The sequence below is a fragment of the Laetiporus sulphureus genome (genome assembly GCF_001632365.1).
Source record: "Laetiporus sulphureus 93-53 unplaced genomic scaffold LAESUscaffold_31, whole genome shotgun sequence".
NCBI lineage: Eukaryota > Fungi > Basidiomycota > Agaricomycetes > Polyporales > Laetiporaceae > Laetiporus > Laetiporus sulphureus.
In genome coordinates this window covers 356,142-377,188 of record NW_024468540.1, presented here as the reverse complement: position 1 = coordinate 377,188, position 21,047 = coordinate 356,142, and the positions used below count along the sequence as shown (strand labels likewise).

Here is a 21,047-nt window from a genome sequence, read left to right as displayed (position 1 = left end):
GTAGCTCTTCGTATCCCCAGCATCTTCCTCACCGGCAGAATGCAGCATATACTGGTGTGATCATCCCGGCGCAGCCGGTCATGATGAGCTTAGAACCGCCCACTGCATCAACATCCCAGGCCGCAGATGCCGCTTCGCAGCCCGCATGGTCCATCAGGAGCGGTCCGCATGCTCGGCCAATCGATCTAACTCCTTCATCCATCAGCGCCACGAACGCGTCGGCAAGCGTCGGCCCATCCGACCAGGTCACATCCGACGAAGATGACGCCAGTGTTTTCCTCCCTGAACCGGTAAGAGCTAATGTACGCTTGATGGTACCGCGTTCTCAGTGTCTATGCATAGGAATATATCAACTTCGACATCCCCGACGTGCCGCAGGAGTGGGTCGCGCAGCAGAGCCACGGAGGGCTGTTCGACTTCTCAATGGACTGGAACACGGAGGACTTCCTCCGCTCTCCCAGTGGTCCGCTCGAAATCAGTATTGGCCGCCTTTCGCCTGTCCAGCACGAGGCGAACGATTTCCAGCAGGAGCAGTTCGCGCAACTCTTACAGCAGTTCGACTTCTCGCAGGTGAACGAGGCGTCTGGGTCCGGTTTGAGTATCGTAGAGCGAGACTACGAGGAGGCTGGACCTCCGTCGCTGGATAACGATGCGCAGCGCGGGAGACAGAGGACGCGAATGAGCAAGCGAGAGAGCAGCCTACCTCCAGAAGATGCGCCCGAGTCACTGTTCCAGTATTTGCAGCTGAATGCACAAGTCTACGACCAAGAGGAGCCCTACGCGCCGCACCACATGCAACCTGTGCTCACTGCAGATGTGATACCTTCGTCAGAGTGCGAGGAACCTACTCCGGCCATGAGGACGATGCCGGGTGGTTGGGGGACGGATGCTGCGTGAATTCGATGCGAACACCCATGCTACGATGGTTTCCAAATGGCGAATGACGTGCGGGTGGGCTCGGATTCTCGCTCTGGGTCTTCATGCTGAGTGGCCCGCTCACTCACTCGTCTACTCTGCGCACGCACACGTCGGCTCGGTCTTCATCTCGAGAGCGGCCATGCGTGCAGGTCAGACCCTCTTGAACGGACACCAGGTGCTTTTCCAATGCTACGTGTTTCTTACGGTGAAACCCTCGCTTCGTTCCTCTAGCTATGTGACGCGCTTCTTTGGACTTTGGGCTTTGCGTCTGCGCAGCCTGACAACCGCCGTTATTCGCCGCTTTGCGCATATTTATGTCCTTTCCCCTTCGGTACTGACGTAGCGGCGGTGTCGCTCCCTTGCTCTCTCTGTGGTCCTCATTCAGATGTTACCAGAGCCTCCCGCTCATGTCTGTCAATCTCCTCCTTGCTCCTGATCTGACGAAAATATTTATTTCTCGGCTTCTGACTTCACCCCTCTATATCTCACTGTCTCTCCCCTGGTGGCCTTTGCACACATACAAACTCCTCATATGGCTCGTACCGCCCATCCTACGTTCCTTGGGTCGTTCATCTTCCATGTTTTCTTACATGGTGTCTCTGTATCTGGCGGTTATATCCCATGTTTCATTTAGTATCTTCATTTCATCTTTGGTGTATCAAATGTACCGATTATCGCGCGGAAGCATTGTGCCCTAGATCTGTAGGTAGACTGACAATGTACATACGCATCGCTTCGGACCAATCTATCGATCAAGGGTTACACGAAAAAATCCCACGTTCATGGTATTCCCTGCATGCCACAATGACTCGCCCGGAGCCGAGATCTCCTCATGCCCAAACTCGCGCATGTGCGTTCCCACCCGGGAGTGGCTCAGGCTGATATACACGCACGCGTTTTACACGTGACCGCGTCGCAACCCATTGTTCGCCTAAAGCGGAAGCATTGTACGCGCGCGGACCTTCAGGAACACTCGCGTATCTGCCACCCCCGTTGATCTGGGCCCCGAAATGAGGTACGATTAGGCTATACACCGCAGACATGAAGCGATTTGCGCACGTGGCAAATGCTTAGCAAATGTGGACAGGTTTTTTGCCTTTGCGATGTCGATTTGCTATGGTTCCTTCCCACGTTCCACATTAAGTATCTGCATACAATATTGTAAAGGTGCAGATTTAAAATTGTATATTTAGAAAACGTTTTTGAGCTCGCAAGATACATTTAAAATTTGATCGCTGGCAAATGTAATCACACATTTTTTGAATTCAAAACCATCATGTGCCCAGCAGCAAATGAAGGTGTTACTACGGTGCAATATCTAGTGGCACTGATCTCGGAGAGCTGAGAGGTTTCAAAGAACCTTCGTTTGCTACTGGGTATTTGATACCCAGCGATCAAATTTTAAATGTATCTTGTGAGTTTAAAAATGTTTTCTAAATAAACAATTTTAAATCTTCACGTTTACAATATTATATGCAAATACTTAATGTGGAACGTGGGAAGGAACCATAGCAAATTGAGATCACAAAGGCAAAAAACCTGTTGACATTTGCTAAGCATTTGCCACGTGTGCAAATCGCTTCATGTCTGCGGTGATATCTGCGGCAGAAGACTGAGAAGTCGTTCTTGTGAGGCGATAGGGATGGGTTGTGTCTCAACGATCAGGCGGATGGCGGATCTTTCGACAGGACAATGGCCTCCAAGCATATTGCATGGCCATTTAGGTGGTCGGTGAGTGCGATATGCAGTGCCCAAAAACCTTGGCTGATTGAGGATGTGCCTCCCGCGACAGGCCGCGTGTGAGCGCGCACACCGCTCGAAAAGATATTCCTGCGATTCGCTTGAGCCGAATATGGCTGCCTGGGGGACGACTCGGATGTCGGCAGTGTTCTTCAAACCCCGCCTTAATCTCGCTTCGACGAGAAGATCTCGTTTAATTGCGCGTACATGGCCGTCTACATAGACGCTGATTGGCTGGATGATGGACCTGCATAAACCCACAGTGTGCGCGTTGACGGCCTCTGGGGTGTCAGCATGGTGAAAGTGGCTCTCTTTTCCGCATCTGGGAGATTAATAGCTTTGAAGGCGAGGATTAACGTTTTGAAGACGCGAAGGGAACGGCGAAGGCCTGGGAGCTTGTGATCAGAGCCTACATTGTGCGCCACGTCAAACGCGATCACGTGACCGCGTGCCCGACACCTATTTGATGTGAACATATGAGCCCAAAAATACGCCACATAAAATAATCATTAAGATGGCATTTTCTAGGGCGCTATACCGTGGGCCCCACGACCATCCCAAGCCCTACATGCATCTCAGTCTATTGACAGTCGGAGATGGAACAATTGCTTCCGATTGTATGCGCTCAGACCATCAGCCGTCGTTAGGGAGGTAGCCTAGTTGTTTTATTTCACAATTGTTTCATGGGCGATTTTGTTGTGCTACTGGCGCTCGTTCGAGCGAAAGTTCCGGCGACGAACATCTCATACAGATATAAGAGGATAAGGGTGAGTGGGCAGATTCGTGCACTTTAAACTCCTCATATCCATCATCAGAGACGAGCTCCTTGCGCTCAACTTAGTTCATAATGAGCTCTCGCCGCCTGCCACCAAGTTATCTCTCATGTGAGTATAAAACTTTCTTGTAGGAAGATGAGCTGAGCCACTCATGACGGTTCTCCTGCGGCAGCTAACAGGTTACCATCTCAAATGGCGGGAGAAACGCCCGCCACGAACTCTACCAGAGCTATCCCCGTACTCAATACAACTGCAACAGAAGACCCAGATCCATATGCCTTCCTTGACGACTACCTCAAGCAGGATAATCGATGGACGCTTCCTCGTTTGATATGGGACATAGTTGCGGAATTCCTCTGCATCCTACTGGACTACGCTGCATTGCTGAATGCTGCCTTTTGGCGAATCACCGACATCGTCATCAGCCAATGGGTATTTCCGTCATCCGCGGCAGTCATTTTTGGCCAGGCCATCCTCCACGCTGCCCTCCCGGAAGGACCGACCTCAGCGCCCGACGTCCGCATGGCGATGCTCGTGGGAGCAATCGGCGGAGCCGCAACCTGCGCGATGACCCTCGTCGCCTTCATCTACCCGATACTGGTTCGAGGATGGTATCCGTCAGTGGAGACCCTGCGGTACGACAGGATCTGGAATCCAATATCGGCGATATACGTGCATGCAGTGGTTGGCGCGGTGGGCGCGGTGATCGTGAAGGCCTATCTCGCTGAGGACCAGGAGTCGGCTATCCTGGATCCGGTTTATGCGGCGCAGGCAGGCGTGGTCGGATCGCTCGTATTTTGGCTAGTGATAGTCCTTGGAGAAGACCCGGAGCTTCAGAGGTTTAGGTAAAGTTGCATCGCGGGCTCTAGAGTTTCGTGGATATATGTTGGGCAGCGGATAACCCAAGTTATATGTATTCGGATGGCACTAGTCTTTCGATGACCAGCATGATTGGGATGTTCTTATTTGCATAGTATATGGTATCCTCAGTGATCAGCGAACAAAACGATAGCTGTTACGTTTATGAATTCCCGCGGACAGTGGCCACAAAAATGGGGTTCGTCCGCAGCTCGTTACATGAGTCTTGGGTAATAGATCATGTGAATGGTGCTGGCAGGCAATAATGCATGACACGCCGCGGTGGTAATTCTGGCCGGTATTGTGGCATTTTGTGGCAACGTCGCATAATTTCTCGACCACACTCATCTCAACAGAGCATATTGCTGCAGAAGTACATGGCAACTCACGTAACTGCGTCAGCCAATATAATGTGCTGGTAAACATGAGGTGTCCTATGTATGCCACTTCCCCATGATAAACTGAATCGCATAATGGATGCAGGAAAATAGCTCTCACCGTGAATGTGGTCTCTACGGCCTCCGCACCGGTATGCTCGTCACCCTGGTGCTCTCCAGCTATATATTGCAGCATGAGAAAGCAGCTCGTAACATATGGAGCCATTGCATAACACAGATACGCCATCTGTGTGTCGTGCGCCTTACCGACTTGAATGCTCTTCTAAGCGAAAGGAAGCACAAGGCATGTCGTCGCAGACATGCTGGAAAGCAATGACAGACACGAGAAAAATGAATAGTTGAAAAGGAAACACATTTACACGAGATCTATTGTACGGCTGGATCTGATGAGGTTGGCTGTGGAGCCCTGTGACGAAGCTTGAAAGCCGTTGGCCCATAAAGTACGAACTACGAAGTGAAGAGAACGAATCGCAGAAGTAGAAAATCTGTGAAATGCATATGAATGAGACTGCGTGTACGAAGGCTGACGTGCCACTCACAAATAGCAATCAAACACGCAATCACCGTGAATCTGACAGCACGACTCGGACACCCATTCTTCCCCCTTACTCCTCGTCCTCCCAATCTGACTGCATTTCTTCCTCAACACCGTCCATCCCCTCTTCCTCATTCATGTCCTGATGGGCATCGCCGGCAGTAACAACATTGTTTACCATGCTGCGCGGTTCGGCAATGATTTGATCATGTCTCGTAGAGTCCTGTACGTGAGGATGATCAGTCTCCGGGGCTTGCTCGGTGCTGCCGAGGACGTTCAATTCGAACGACATGTTCTCGACGTCCGCTTCTGTCTGGAGCGCACGTTGCGACCGGACGAAAGAGGGCGTTTGGGACTGCTCTCCGCGTGTGGATCGCGCTGCGGCTCGGATATTGAGGAGGATACGAGAGATCAGAACGGAAGTGAGCCTGTAAAATTGTAAGTGCGTCATTTGTAGAGAAAAAGTAAGAGGATTGCTTCACGAGCATTCCAAATCTCCGATGATGAATAGAATACTCTGTTGTATGCATGATCATGACGGCAGAGTGATGAGCATCTTGCAGAACATATGGAGTGGGTGAAAGAACATGCACTTACGAGACCCAGGAGCTCCAATAAGGTATGTAATAAGTTCAGTAGTAGTATTGTGCTAAATAATAGGCTTCAGACTATCTTAAATTGTTTCCGATTCCACTTCTTACGTTAGTTGAATTGTGCCTGTGAACATGGTGGACGCAAATACTATTTGAGCTCGGAACTCCATCACTGTCTGATAGCCGTACCGTCTCTGAGCAGCAGTGCTGCAAGCGATGGATGGCTCGTAGACAGGAGGTCCGTGGCGGCTAGTCTATGGTGACTATATAGCTTGTGCCAGAGAATTGCAAGCGTCGTGATCACGGCGATTGTACCACAGACCGTATTGACTAAAAACACTGCAGTGGGATTGTCAAAGAAATGTGGTGAGAAGCATTCTTGAGTTCGACCTCACATCTATTGGGAAACAGATTAGCGAGTACGAGTTTATTGGCGATACTGGCTTACATACTTTTGAGCGATATCTTGCGCTGAATCTGAAGTGTAGAACTCGACGCATATGGCTGTGCTACCCGACGCTACCACAGAATATGATATATGAAACAAACCTTCTCATCGATTGGTCGTCGGTCAATCAAGAATATGCCCCGATCGGGAGAAAGCGTACCAACGTATACATTTATGACCACGTTGACGACCATCATCAACGCGAGGAGCAAAACAGGTCGTCGATCGCCACCTGTTACGGCGTATACTCGTAGTACTGTAACCGCTTTGCTACATTTTGAGCTGTGATAATTTGCTATGAAGCATGCCAGCCTACCTTGTGAGATTATCCCAATGAGTTTGAGAACCAGATTGTTCGTGATGTAGTTTGCCATACAACTACGACATAGTAACAATCAGACATTAACAATACGACAACAAGGAACAAATTACCTCTGCAGTATCAATAAATCGAAGATATATCCAACCGAGGTGATATTAAACAACGTACCGTTACTGTATGAAAGTTCATGAGGGACCAAACAGAAATGCTAGCATAGACCAGTGCAAGCATCCGATTGGCGAAGAACAACCATGTAGAGAATGATCGCTCGCCCCAAAACAGCTGGACCTCCTGACCGAATGTAATGATATATTCAAAGCATATGAGTGCTGTTGGATGAAATCCGTCAACCAGTCAATAACAAGCGAGAAATGCCGGACTGACTTGCACCAGCGATAAGAGAATAGAATTGTGGAGAACTGACAACACATCGTTCAATACAGTACAGTTTCAACGATCGGAAAAGACGCACAATGTTTCCAATAGGAAGACTGCTTCAGATGTGGCGATTGACATGTCTAGCCTGTAGAGAGATCAGACTATGGATTACGAAGTGCCAGATGACAGTCGGCCTGTTTATAAGCCCACATTCCATCATGATATATTGTTACATCACCTGCATGCCGATATACGGCAAAATCTATTCGTCTGCACATGGATTCGGTAAAGCAGGTAGTGGCTCACAATGCATGACCATTTCATGCAGACGTCAACGCAAACGGCAACTGGACGAAGCGCGCACTTCGGAATGAAGGAACTTCGCGCATCTGAGATGAAGGATCGTGAAAGAAACCAGAATTTTGATCCGTTGCTGGCTGCCATGACGATCGAATGTCATCCTGCAACTCGATCACTAAATGAGAGAAATTTCCTACGTATAAACCTGCGGAAGTGATAATCCGCGGGAGACGCGCCTGTGGCGTGGCGTAGCGTAGCGGTCACCACGTGCTTGAGTTCATTGAGCGCACCCAACGAGCACCTGAAGGCGACTCTGATCTATCCTAATCTCGACTATGCTTGCGAATAATGTAGGGGGCACTCTCATGGCGATGTCCGATGTCAGCAGCGATGAACTGGTCTCCTATGAAAGCCGTTCCATCTCACGGATCTGTCACAATTCGTTGGGTGTCAAGACGTGATCTCGTATGATGCTCATTTGGCCTTCGCCTTACTAGCTTCGTTGCAGCGTTCAAAACGAGCCTGTACTCGCACCCGCGTTACGGATGCATGGAACCTCAACCCTTACTGTTGAGGGCCTGGGCTGCAGGCTATGCTCGCCTTCGATCTGCAACCAGCCTGCCGTAGTCATGAACACCGCGATAGACTCAACTCCATAGCCGGACATCCATGACCCCTAATTGCGCCTCAGCTTCCATTTCATCGCACGTTTCATTGCACGACGACACCTCGCACGTCGGATGCATGATGCAACTGATTGATGCTGGTACAAGAACGGGTGATCTATGAGAAGACGGGCCACTTGACAGGCGACGTAAGCATGACACGAGAACTCACTCTTTGTAATCTATATATTTTGGTTCTGGTCGGTCATTGGGTGATTACTTGATCATCGGCAGATCCAGCTTTTTCGAGCTCCCAATTTCTCGTAGCGCACGCATATACGTCCAAGCAAAGCACCATATTCTAGCTATCTGTGACCACCAGGCTGACTCCTTTCCCTAGTGTCGATCACCTCATCCTGGCCACGAATGACCTCAATGTAATGTTGCAGTGAGAGGACGGCTCATGAGCAGCCTCGGGCGACGCAGTTGCACTCGAGTTCCGCTTATACGGTGTTGTTTGGGTGGCTCGGTATATCGCGCTCTAAGACGGCAATATGATGGGCATCGACGGCCCTGCCTCATTTGAGGCTCGACTCGGAACTTGCTGAGCACCAGCGCCCATTGCATGCGGCCGTAACGCAAGACGGCACCAGAGAAACAATTCCTACTCATCAGGACCTGACCGCCTCGTACGCTATCTCAACCTGTAGTTCGTATTCGATCTCACCTCACTTGACTGCAGTCTCGATGCCTGTGTGGTCTCGCTTCCACGGTATAGCTGCGGTTGCTTTCAACGTCCCGGTGGAGACCAGCATCGCAGGCGAACTGCGCAAGGAGCTCAATTCCTCTGAATATCTTGATTATCTGATTATATAGCCACCATCACGATGCTCTAGTGTTAAAACGTTAACGTCCCGGTGTAGACCAGCACCACAGACGGAGAGCGCAAGGAGCTCAATGCGATGAAGATCTTGATTATCCGATTACATAGCCTCCGTCACAATGCTCCAGTCTTGATGAAACTCGCATGGTCGCGGAGCCGATGATCTTCTTCGCTATATGTGAACGCGTCGTTCTAATGCTATGCGGTTTCTTCGAGGTTCAGAACGTTCAGTCAGTACAACATGCTGGTAAACTCCGAGGCGTCCTGTGCACGCCACTTCAATCATAATCGATTAAATTGCGTGTTGATGCCGTAAAGATAGCACTTCGTGTCGCGTCTCGATAACAATAGGTAGTATCTCACTGCACTCTGAGTGTGGTCTCTCCGGCCTCAGCATAGAGTCATATATGAGCTTCTTGCTCCATCCATCCAGGTGTCGCGTTACGGTATCTGATAGGCAGCCCATAGCGTAGTATGTAACTTTCAGACAATGGAGAAATACATAGATATCGCCTGCACGGCGTGCGGATCCACCGACTTGAGAGATCCGCTAAAGGAAACAGAAGACAGTACATGTCATAGCAGGCGTACCAGAATATAATGAGAGACGCAAGCAACAAGGATTATAGAACTGGAAGCGCATTCAACGAAACTTTTGGTGCAATAGATATCTACTGAAGTTGCGTATAAAGCCTCGTAACGGGTTACGGAGGTTGGACTATCAACAGTCATATCCCGCGTAACACAGGCAAAATCTTGCGGAGAAAATTTGCAAATGCAACCGGGTGAGACGGAGCGTATGAAAGCTGACGTGCCACGATTCCACTTCTCACGTCAACTGAATCGTACCTGTGAACATGGTGGATGCAAATGTTATTTGAGCTCAGAGCTCCATAGCTGTCTGATGGCCGTACCGTCTCTGAGTAATAGTGCTGCAAGCGATGGATTCCTCGTACACAGGAAGTCCGCGGTGGCTGGTCTATGTTGAACATATAGCTTGCGCCAGAGAATTGTGAGCGTCATGACCATGGCCATTGCACCACAAACCGTATCGACTATGGAGACTGCAGCGGGATTGTCAAGTACGTGTGGAGGAAAGCATTCTTGAGTTCAGACTCACATTATTGAGAAACAGATTAGCAAGTATGGTTTTACTGGCAATACTGGCTTACACACTTTGAAACGATGTCTTCTGCTGAACCTGAAGGGTAGGACTGAATGCACACGGCTGTCCTACCCAATGCTACCACAGAATATGATGTTTGGATGAAATCTTTTCGTCGATTCGTCGTCGGTCATTCGAGAATATGCCCCGATCAGGAGGAAGCGTACTAATGTAGACAGTTGAGACCATGTCGAAGACCATTGTCAATGCGAGGAGCGTAACAGGTCGTCTGTCGCCACCTGTCACGGCGTAGACTCGTAGTATTGTGACCGCTTCACCATGTTTGAGCCGTGACAATTTCAAGTAAGATAGTATGCCAGCGTACCCTCTGAGATTAACGCGACGAGTAGGAGAACCGCGTTGCCTACCACGGAGCTCGCCATACAGCTACAAGATGATAACAATAAGACACGAAATGGGACAACAAGGAACAAATTACCTCTGCAATGTAAATAAATCGAAGATATCTCCAATCGCGGTGATGTTGAATGACATACCATTACCGTATATAAGTTCATGGCAGACCAAACAGAAATGCTGGCATAGACCAGTGCAAGCATCCGATTGGCAAAGAACAACCATGCTGAGAATGATCGCTCGCCCCAGAACAGCTGGATATCCTGACCGAATGTAATGACGTAGTCGAAGAATATGAGTGCTGTTTCAATGGATATCATCAATGATCGGTAAGTAATAATTGAAAAATGTCCGACTGACCTGAGCCGGCGATAAGAGCACAATGTTCTGTAAAGCTGATAATAGATCATTCAATGCGGTACATCTCAACTCTCTGAAGAGACGTACTTTGTTCCAACAGAGTGGTTGCTTCAGATGTGGTGATAGACTCCATGTCTAAGAAGAGAGATCGGACTGTGGATTATGAAGTCGGCCTTTTAATAAGCCCATATTCCATCATGACATAACACTACATCGCCCGCTATTATAAACCTGTTCGTCTGCAAGTATGTTCCGCAAAGGAGGTAGTGGCTCACAACGCATGATCCTTGTATGATACAGACGTCAACGGAAATGGCAACCGAACGAAGTATTCAGCTCGGAATGAAGGAAATGCGCGTCTGAGCAGAGGGATCGCGAAAGAAACCGACTTCTCGATCTGTTGCTGGCTGCCGTGACAACCATATCTTCACAGCCCGCCCGCTTCACTGCCGACGTTATCACAGTGTTCCTAGAGGTACCCAATTAAAGCGATGATATGACCGCACAGACAGGGTTATGCAAGAGCGGACGGGGGCATACACCTCCGCAAACGAAACGGCTTCGCTTGCAATACGGATCGTGACTCCAAGTCGCACATTCAAGGTGAGGTCCTATTAGGAGACACCCCGTCCGGGGGACAAGTTTCAAGCCGAGAAAATATTCTGGACATCCTAGAAAAGGTTAGTTTCGACGTGCTGAGCTCACTGAGCCAGGAACAGCAGTGTAGAGCTTAATGAAGGGCGACGGCGTCTCGTCAACCGCGTTACCGAGAGCAACGGCGGAGACAGCCAAAGAGATGTAGGATAGCGAGTCAAATTTAAACCTCAGTTAATAATCAAGATATCGGATTGAACAGCGGGAAGAACACATTCTGACATACGGTATGACATGGGTCTCACCTCGCATGCGATGAAACAATTGTGTTGCTAAGCACCTTGGTGCAACACCCATCGAAACATAATCCGTGATGATGATGATTTGGTATGTCCTCATTGTTCCGGTTGTCTGCGAGGCAGGACCGGAAATCGCGGAATGATTGATCCTGGGGCTGGCATTGGCTCAATGAGTCAGCGCGCTTGCCCGCATCGTGGTCGAAGATGCTCGAGAAGAGTTAGAAGCAGCACACAAGGCGGCTGCGATGATGGGGAAGGGCACTGAGGGAGATGAAGCGGACGATGAGCCTGAGAGTGCATACTAGGTAGAGCGAGCCTTCATGTTCTGTTCGTTCTTATGGATCTCAATGAACCTATATAACTGAAGACAATGAGGAGAAGGAAACGATGTCATGGATTAAGACAAACCTATGGACCAAGACGAGCCTGCAGAAAAGATCAGGCCGAAGAGCAAGGTCAATGACGACCTCGCAGAGTACAGTTTGCACGGTGACGACGATGATGCTATGCCTGGTGTGCTGAATCGAGTTCTGAGCTTGTGTTATGACTGAATTGAACTGCGCTGCATGGGAACATCAAGAGTCTTACATGTTACCGCAACAGCGATGAGGACTCATTGAAAGAGGTCCGACGATACGACGATGTCGCTTCCGAGTCAAGTCAATCCGTTCGTACACTTATGATTTTCCAGGATGAAAGAAGCAGACAAGCGACAAGAGCTCGAGATCCTCCGTACTGACAATCTGCTTGTCGCCGCAAAAACAGGAGACAAGATTCCACAACTCGAGGTCTACGTCTTACGACGAGTGCTCCGTACATGATCCGCAGTGCATATTCCTCATGTTCAATGTAGTCCGTCCAGATGGATAGACTCAAGACTCTCCTAGAGCTATATATTTGTCTGTCTCTTTCGGAGGATCATATCGCTGGTCAGCATGGGGTCATTAACAGATACATAGGGAGATGAAACACAAGAAGCGAAGACCAGGCGCGCTTATTTGTTGCGAAGCGCCGAGGATTCCCGTCTCGTACCTCGGAGAGTCACCTTTGAGTTTTCCGTACGCTCAGCGCTGGCCAGGCAGACTTGACAGTTCCCTCAAACTCGCGCACTCTTCCGGCTCCTACTCTCATCAGGCACCAATAATGCTCCGCCGAGATGGTTTCACACTGCCTAGTCACAGCGCGGAGGCCCATTCCCAAGCACCGACGCTGACCACTAGTATGCACGGGTGCTCTCCTGTGTTTACGAACGATTACATTCTACACGAGATTTTTTCATATATCAACATGTGGGAGAAGGCTACGTTGTCCCGTGCCGCTCTGGTCTCAAGGGCTTTCATCGAGCCAGCCATACGCGTGCTCTGGAGGAATTTATACTCTTTTGCGCCCCTGTTCAAGCTCCTATCGGGATCAATTAAGCATGTTTCACAACCACTGGACCCAGAAATTGAATACGTGAGCGCGACATGAATTCGGTAGTGTCGATAAGGGAAGACTCATGTGTTGTTCCGTAGACCTTATCCAGCGAGATCCTGGAGGATGAGTGGGCAAGGTTTCAAATATACGCTCTGTATGTACACTCGTTGATCCTCACTGCATTCCAAGTTGGTGGGCGAGTAAGAAGCGAGCGACTGCACCCTTCGGCATTTCCCATCCTATTCCGTAAAGCCGGCTCGAAACCCATTCTGCCTCACCTCGAGACATTACGCTGGTGCGATTCTGATCATGAATGCATTTATACCGACTTGATACCATTCGTGACACCGTCATTGCGCCACATGGATCTTCAATGCGAGAGATACCAGCAACGGCTCCATTCCAATGCCCTGCACGATCTCCTCGGCGCCGCATCTTCTATAGCCCCATTACTACGAAGATTAACCTTGGTGATGACTCCCTCTGCAAGCGTATGCCTGGAGCCTATTGCCGAATCTACTGCTCTGGAGACTCTACGCCTTTCTTGTTCAACGGAAGTACGACTTGATCAGATCTGCAAAGCGGTCATTTGGTGGACTTAACCTTAAAAATCTCGCTGACTGTGCTTCCATCGTGGGATTATCAGAATAACGTGATACCTCGTGGCGACTTCCCTGCTCTGCGTACCTTGTCCCTGACGGGCGAATTCCAGAAGGCATCCAGCCTTCTCGACGTATTATATGCGCCCTCTCTACAACGCCTATCTCTTCGCTTAGAGTGCGAATCTGCCCACGACATTCGCTCATTAAACATCGTTTCCACAAACATAGCTGATCACTTTGGACAGTCGCTGCGGTCGATCAAAATGTATTATGATGGACGTCCAATTTTGGGTCGTTCTCCCCCACATTCTGTTTCTGATGATATACTCGGCGTTCGACCCCTCTTCGAGCTACATGAGCTCACAAGCATAGATCTCTACATGCCACATTGCCGGTTCTCGCCCTCTGATGTCGGACAGATGGCACTTGCCTGGCCAATGGTCCAGCAGCTTGATTTGGGATATGAAGATTACCCGGCTCTCACTGGCGGTGACTTGATGCATTTTGCCCGTTGCTGTCCGGACCTCACCTCATTGAAGCTACCGGTTGTGGCATTCCCCGACGACGTTTCTTCAGATTCTCCTCCGACTACTTCTCACGGTCTCAACGAGTTATTACTTTCCATGCAATACAGAGTCTCGTCAGCGGCGGAAGGAGAGGCTCTCTATAATCGGGCCGCGCGGTGGATCGATCGCATCTTCCCAAACCTCGACGTTAAAACGTGCAGGGATAGACGGGAAATTTATACACCGCTGTTCTTCCACCTCGAGCAATTACGCTGCGCGAGGCTGGCAGAACGTTCTGAGACAACCCAGTGATAGCTCGGCATGCCATGATTCATCAGGTAAGTGATGGCCCCAGCTGAGGAGGACAGACAAGAATTGCTGACATATCGATGCTTAAAGAGTCATCGTGTCTCAGGCTCTGTTCATCCTGCCCATGAATGGTTGAGATAAGACACCGACCTGTTACTGGGGTTGGAACCCAGAGAATGCCGGTCGGACATGGTTATAGACGGCAGCAGGTGCCTTGGAATTCTTGATTTGTCATTGGGTTACGATGTACGAGATTGTATAGGCAAGTTAGGTTGTTATTCGTCAGCAGTTTGTGGTGTATGACAAGGGATGCTTCCCCTACTCGATTGTATTGAAAAACTCCATAGCGATCGAATATCGAACCTACATCATAAATAACTACGGCTACAACACACACGTTTCACGATCCGCAAAGCCAGTCGATTAGGTCCGGAGATTTTCCTCATTCATCCCGCCAAACACCAAGCTGCCACGACCTCATCCAGGGATCTCAAGGACCAACCAGAGCCCATCGAGGTTGTCATCGACGTGCCCGCGAAATACACCACTTCCTTGATTCCCCGGTCTAAACGTGCGACATCAGTTGTGCCTGCAGGCGGAGGAGCAGCCAGACAGTCTCTGTGAGCCTTCCGAGCCAGAGCTTTGAGCACAGCAAGAACGGAAGAAACCGGGACACTATTGCGCTGCAGATACCAGGATAAGTGTCGAGAACACTTCCATTCGCTGGAGCCCTTCGGATACACGGGTATTGCATCGCCTTGAGCGTAGTGAGACAAGGCCGCGACGAAAGCCTTCATGGTGCGTATCGTGTCTAAGTGACGATCGATCGCAAGAAGGGCACCGGAGAGTGTACTCTCTCGGATGAGGGGCGACCGTGCATTGTTTTCGGACCTTCCACTGAAACGTCGCTCATATACCCTGCTATAGAACTCTGTGGCAAAGCGCAGGTCCTGCATCCTGAGGACGAAGTATGAGGAGCCGCTATGCATCTGCCGGTAGCGATATACGGTGAGGTGAGCTTGTATCGTCTGCGATTTGTCTTGAAGAATACTATCAAGGAGACTTGCATGGCAGTATGCTTGCAATCTTCGCTCCTCCTCCGTCTCTCCATCGTCACGACAGAATCGGTCGGCAAATGATATGAATAGAGGATCGTTCGAGAAAGATGCGATGAACTCGTGCAGATCGCCCGCAGGATGTATTTTCAAGTCAGTCAGTTGCGGAAAATCCAACATCGCAGTGCTGCTGGGCGATGAGCCTGATCGTACAAAGAGGCTACGGCTGCCTTTCGTATCCTCTTTATAGCTCAGGAAAGCTGTGCGACGTTTCACGAATAACGTTTGATTACGGAGAAGAGATTCTCGGTGCCGAGGGTTGTTGGCGACATCGAGGTAGAACGGCCAGTATCTTGGAGTGTCGATCCGAATGGACAGCACCTTGTCAATATCTGGGATGAGAGTCGGGGACAGAAGTTGAGAAACCATGAACCCTTGGCCGTCTTTCGTCTTGATCTTCACCGGAATGTACACGACTTCTTTGGTGTCGACATCCCGAGCAATGAGACAGCGAGGTTCCGTTGCCAACACCCACAGATGACGCAAGGCTTGTAAGTAGCTCTTATTATCAGAGGAAACGTTGGCGAAGCGGGGGAAGAAAGCTGCCACCATGCAAGCAATTGCTGCATCGGAAGTGCCCAGGGTGAAACGTCCACCACCGAGGAACAGCAGGCCAAGAGACATATGGTTCGCTACATGAGTACCATATCGGATGAATTGATTGTTCATCCCATAGGCATAGCGTAATCTCCGCAGACAGTTGATTTCGCCCGTTCCTGCCAAGACCATGGCAAGAGATATCGATATCAGGTTCAGGCCATCGCGAATTGCTGCACGCTTGATTCTATGGTCGAAGGCAGTACCTATATAAACTTTGGAGTGAAACAACACATCGTACGTGCGGCTGAAACCACTCACTATTCGTGTAAGCCACTTGGCTGAACATATCGTAGTGCGTGATAATTAACAAGTACGCCTCTTCCCTTGCAGTACCAGCGTACTTGAGCCCAATGGCGAAACAAAGGCCAGCCAGGATGTTGTAGTATGCGAGCTCATACGCATCGTCGCGGGATTTCCCGTGGTAGCGGTCATTGACCGCCGCCAAAATAGCCTGAGGCACTTGAGATTGTAACCATTCCTTCGATGGAGCGATCTTGTCCCACATTATCAGGCATCTAGCCAGCGTCCGCATTAGCAGAAAGCTGGGCTGGATACTGTTGAGGGCAAGCAAAGTATCCGGGATTGCCAGTATGTCGGCCACGTCTTGCCGTCCCGACCTAAGATACATCAAACCTAACGTAATTGTAGCGGCCGGTGATGTCAGATTAATGTCGAAAGTTGGTTGTTCATCGACACTGAACGAAGGATGTCTTTCCCCATGAATGAGCACACGCAATCGCGACAGCATGACTAGATCTGCCGGTACCTCACCGCCTTTGCCGAGCATGACCATCCCACAGGCGAGGGCCGCTGAAAATGTATAAGCTTCACGATACTCGTTGCTCAGATCAGGCTGGCAGAGATCTTTACGGCTGATTTGGCTGAGACAGACCTCAGCCATCCGCCTATTCTGTGTACCCATGTAGAGCAGCCCGATCCCGATCAAGCCAGCGGCCTGAGTGATCAATGGCACATTCAGGTCCATGCTAGGTGTTGGCAGAAGCGCAGGAGTATGTACGGCGATGAGTTTGGTGACGTGAAGATTACCAGTTCCCACATTAGCGGCGGACAGGCCGAGCAGCACACCAATTGAAGTCATGTCATGTTTCGGGGTGAGGTAGCTGAAGGTGTGCCACGTCAGCATCTCCCGCAAGTGGCCGGTCAAACCCAGTGCGTAGAGGAACCCGGCATGTTCAGGAGTTAGCTCGGAGGGTTTGTTAAACTTGATCCACGTGCTCTCGACCGCATTAGATTGCGCAGATATCCGCAAACCGGCAGCGACACCGTTATGGAACTCGCCCCAGCTGGTGCACTCCACCGGGATCTTCCCAGGCTCTGGTGTGATCAATGCGTTCATGGGTTGAAGGCGGACCGCATACTCGATCTTCGGTATCGCGTATGCTTGGCGGGTGACAGTTGGCACGGATCCGAAAGTGAACATCGCCCTCCCCAAAGGCAGAGCAAGAGTCCGTTCCGCCATTCTGACCACTTGAAGTTGTTGCTCCTTGGCCTGATCATGCTCACTATGGGCCACAGATAAGAATTAGATTGTCAGGTCGTACATGCGCAATACACACCTCAGTTCTGGCCTTTCTATCGCCCTGATTGTCGGAACGGTGGATGAACAGAGCATGCGAGCTATCTCTTCGAGTCTTCTGTCCTGGCCAAACCGTATCTGTGTCAGATCGTCCACGTCCAACTCCACGCCAGACACGACATTCGTCTCTCCGGTGACAGCTTTCCAGGTGTCATCAATGTGTTCGCGAAATGACTTGCGATGCATGAAGGCTTGCTGCAGGAAAATCAGAGAGATGCGACTCCGCGATGAATTTGCCGACTCACCATGGACTCTCTCACAGAGCGATAGCCGCGAACGTGAATTTGCTCATGAGGAGAGCTCATCTCCGCAAGGTCATTGCGCCCAATCAGACCATGGGCCAATGGAGGCCAGTCTCCACTCGGTGACAGTTGACACGTCCGACATGCCTCCTTCAGTGGCGCGGCGATGCCCAACGGCACCCATCGCAAGATGTCGGCTCCAATACGGGCTCTGACCATAGCTTGCAGCCCGTTTTCTGCGCGCTTGCGAGTTTGAGGCACCTTGCTGTCCGCCAACGCAACATACACGTCGGTCAACTGGCGCGAACACAGCAGCGGCTCTGCGTTCCCGAACGCGAATGCGGCTTTGATGTCGAACCCTTGAGCTATCTTGTGGCTCTCCGGGACGGGGGGAAACCATTCAGGGTTGCTGATCCGCCCGTACAGGATAGCCACTGAATCGAGCGGCCAGGCAGATAGTCGGTCGTCGACGTTCTCAACAACTATGAGAGATCGCGTCATGACCACTCCGACTGAACTACAAATTGATACTCACCCGTCATCCCTGGAGCCGGCCAATTCTCCATGGCGTCAGGACAGAGCCGTTTCCAATAATCGGCCCACTCGGGGCGCACATGCATGGCAACCCTGCATACTACAGGGACAAGCTTGAGGAGATCGCGATACCGGTGGATCATCAAGCGCATGTCTTCAGCGACATTATGCAGCGCGATCAAGATGGGTGCGATCAGATTGCGCGGCTTGCATTTCGGTCTCGGGAGCGTAGTGGCCGGCTGCACGCTCGGCGGCGGGCGCAATTTTCTCAGTATAGGGTCCTCGCGGAACCGGAATGCGGATGACGTCTTGTGAATCTGCAGCCATGGACCAGGAGTGATTGCCGGGTAAATCTGGCGTGGCGCGGGCTCGGTCTCCAATTCGAACACTTCGTATAAGGCAGACACGAGACACGCAAAAGACACCCCAAACGACAGATCCTGCCCCTTGGCGGCCCACCTGCGCAGGAAGTTGCTGTGGAGCGCGAAGAACTCGTCTGCAGGAATGACCATGGCAAGCATGAGAAGACATTGACGCGTTAGAAGATCGCGTGGCATCAGGTCGAGCACTATACGGACCGAAGCACGATTCGCGAATGTCAGAGTAACCGTCGACTCAATAGGGTCGGAGACAGAAATGATAGGACAGTTGATGAGTGGTCGTGCCGTCAGACAAGGAGTCTCTCTGTACCCCTCCTTCTCCGACGCTCCTTTGGGCACGTCGGTCGATATGGAAAGAGGCAACTCGCGCAAGCCATGAGTTAGGAGTGACATTTTCCCATTTAGCTTCACGATCAAGAGATCTTGAATCAATTCCCTTGTGGCACGAACTGAGGATATTGAGACCGCTTCAAGCCGTCCTTCAAATTTCGCCACAATATGACCCGCATCCTTGGACAAACGATATACCAGCAATGTCTCGGCCGCAGGGAAACAGATACCAATTAGGGACCGATGTTCCTCGCCGTCCCATCGTTGGTCAAACAGGCCGACCGATATCGCTGAGGGATCGAGCGTACTATAGTCTCTGATGATCAGGAGTTGATGTCACAATAGAGAAGCACACGCACGATCGCTCTGGTAGCTGCTCGCAATGCAACTTTTCCACCCAGTACGCGGTTTGCATGCGCGCATTCACGACTGGATCCAATAAGATTTCCCCGTCGAATCCGCCGCTTGTCTTATCAACTGCTACACTCAGATCCAACCTAGAGATCGAGTCCTGTCGTGACCTCCCGGCGGCAGGAACGGAGGCAGCATGCTCCATCGTCGCCCCAACGCCAACCAAGGCAGTCATCGGTGCAGGTGTTGATAGATTCCGTGGGACTCCAGACACCGAGCCGGCGGGTGCTGTCTGTGGAGGTGCCATAATGACTTGCCGTTTCTGTGCTGGTGTCGCTGACATTGATGTTCTCTTGTTCACTGCTGAGACTGGCTGCGGGCGACTGGGCGCCGTCGGCACCTCTTTTGGCCGGATGAACGCGTAACGCCAGATCGAAAACTGCCTTTTCTCGGTATTGATCGTGATGATGATATCGTCAGTCGACTCGGGTACGCGCTGAGAGATCCAGACGACCTGCTCCTCCGCGGGTACGAAATTGATTGACTTAATTGGATCATCTTCTTCGATGGACACCGGGATGTGATTGAAACCGCCCGTGAGCTTTGTCGTGATGCCCACGGCTGCTGGCTCAGCGAGCGCGTTGATGAAGGTGAAGGAAGTCGGTAAAGCAACGTCGCCGGAGGCTTTCACTTCTTCGAGCTCCATAGGGTCCAACACCCGTTGCAGCAGTACTCCGTGAGGGCTCAGCGGCCATGCCCTGCGGACTACAAACGGCAGGTGGAAGGTGTAGTCGGTGCCATTCAACAAGAAGATGCGACCAATGCTCCGTAGGAAAATGAACACAGCGCGGGCACGTCCTGCTGGCTCGTGCTCCCGCTTGTGCTGCTGCTGGGCACGAGCGAATGGTCCGAACGTGGGCCGGCCGCTCGAGTCTGCCACAGGCGTCGTCTGTTCCTGGGACTCACCCGTGTAGTGAGCAGGTCGCAACGGGGATGTCTGTGGGAACGCACTGGGCTGGTCGAACCAGCCCATGCAGGCCCATTGAACGGGCTGGCCCTCTTCTTCGAAGCTCCATTTCTTGCGTATAACTCCTCCAGCACTCAGCACGACGGTGACCGAGTCCCAGCCGAGTTCATCCTCTCGTACGGAGTCTTGAGACTCTTCCACCGATGGATAACGCACCTGATTCGGGAGAGAAGAAGGACTGCCGCCTCGGCTACTACGAAGGCTTTCTCGAATAGCTTTGAGCAAATCCGACTCGGTAGGCTCAGTTTTCTTCTTCCGCTTTGCAGACTTCTCGAGATATTGTGTTCCTTGTGGTGCTAAGCGAGAGTCCACGAAGATGGTGACGGGTTCACATGTTCCCTTGTTAGATTCCATGGTCACTCTCGATGAAGACGCGTAGGCAATAGCGTGACACTTGTATTTACTCCAGCAACATGAAAGCAAGTACGTTGGAGTCTTTTCGGCGATGTTATCTCGAAGCAGACAATATGAAACACGAGCAAAAGATGTGGACCTGACCGTTGACGTCG

At 50.9% G+C, this 21,047-nt stretch overlaps 5 protein-coding genes across 5 annotated transcripts; 3 read left to right on the top strand and 2 right to left on the bottom strand.

The window, feature by feature from the left end:
* The first annotated feature begins 385 nt into the window (after window positions 1–385).
* Window positions 386–1,205, top strand: LAESUDRAFT_727857 (uncharacterized protein). The gene has a single exon (XM_040909309.1). It carries the CDS (start codon window positions 424–426, stop codon window positions 895–897), a length of 474 nt encoding a protein of 157 aa, XP_040762419.1. The 5' UTR covers window positions 386–423; the 3' UTR covers window positions 898–1,205.
* Window positions 1,206–3,626: 2,421 nt separating this feature from the next.
* Window positions 3,627–4,301, top strand: LAESUDRAFT_751062 (uncharacterized protein; the record flags this gene model as incomplete). The annotated part of the gene is made up of 1 exon (XM_040911644.1): window positions 3,627–4,301. The coding sequence occupies one exon, from the start codon at window positions 3,627–3,629 to the stop codon at window positions 4,281–4,283; it is 657 nt and encodes a 218-aa protein (XP_040762418.1). The 3' UTR covers window positions 4,284–4,301.
* Window positions 4,302–5,203: 902 nt separating this feature from the next.
* Window positions 5,204–6,490, bottom strand: LAESUDRAFT_291273 (uncharacterized protein). Its single transcript, XM_040901860.1, has 7 exons — window positions 6,427–6,490; window positions 6,267–6,367; window positions 6,008–6,157; window positions 5,927–5,942; window positions 5,823–5,874; window positions 5,708–5,742; window positions 5,204–5,653 (listed from the first exon to the last, which is right to left on the bottom strand). Exons 2-7 carry the CDS (start codon window positions 6,316–6,318, stop codon window positions 5,296–5,298), a joined length of 663 nt encoding a protein of 220 aa, XP_040762417.1. The 5' UTR covers window positions 6,319–6,367; window positions 6,427–6,490; the 3' UTR covers window positions 5,204–5,295.
* Window positions 6,491–11,939: 5,449 nt separating this feature from the next.
* On the top strand, window positions 11,940–14,365 carry LAESUDRAFT_751061 (uncharacterized protein; the record flags this gene model as incomplete). Its single annotated transcript, XM_040911643.1, has 6 exons — window positions 11,940–12,042; window positions 12,229–12,317; window positions 12,383–12,458; window positions 12,539–12,984; window positions 13,044–13,502; window positions 13,592–14,365. 6 exons carry the CDS (start codon window positions 11,940–11,942, stop codon window positions 14,363–14,365), a joined length of 1,947 nt encoding a protein of 648 aa, XP_040762416.1.
* A 443-nt stretch (window positions 14,366–14,808) lies between these two features.
* Window positions 14,809–20,544, bottom strand: LAESUDRAFT_657451 (uncharacterized protein; the record flags this gene model as incomplete). The annotated part of the gene is made up of 6 exons (XM_040904689.1): window positions 14,809–16,280; window positions 16,336–17,600; window positions 17,655–17,869; window positions 17,920–18,398; window positions 18,452–19,467; window positions 19,520–20,544. 6 exons carry the CDS (start codon window positions 20,542–20,544, stop codon window positions 14,809–14,811), a joined length of 5,472 nt encoding a protein of 1,823 aa, XP_040762415.1.
* Window positions 20,545–21,047: the final 503 nt, after the last annotated feature.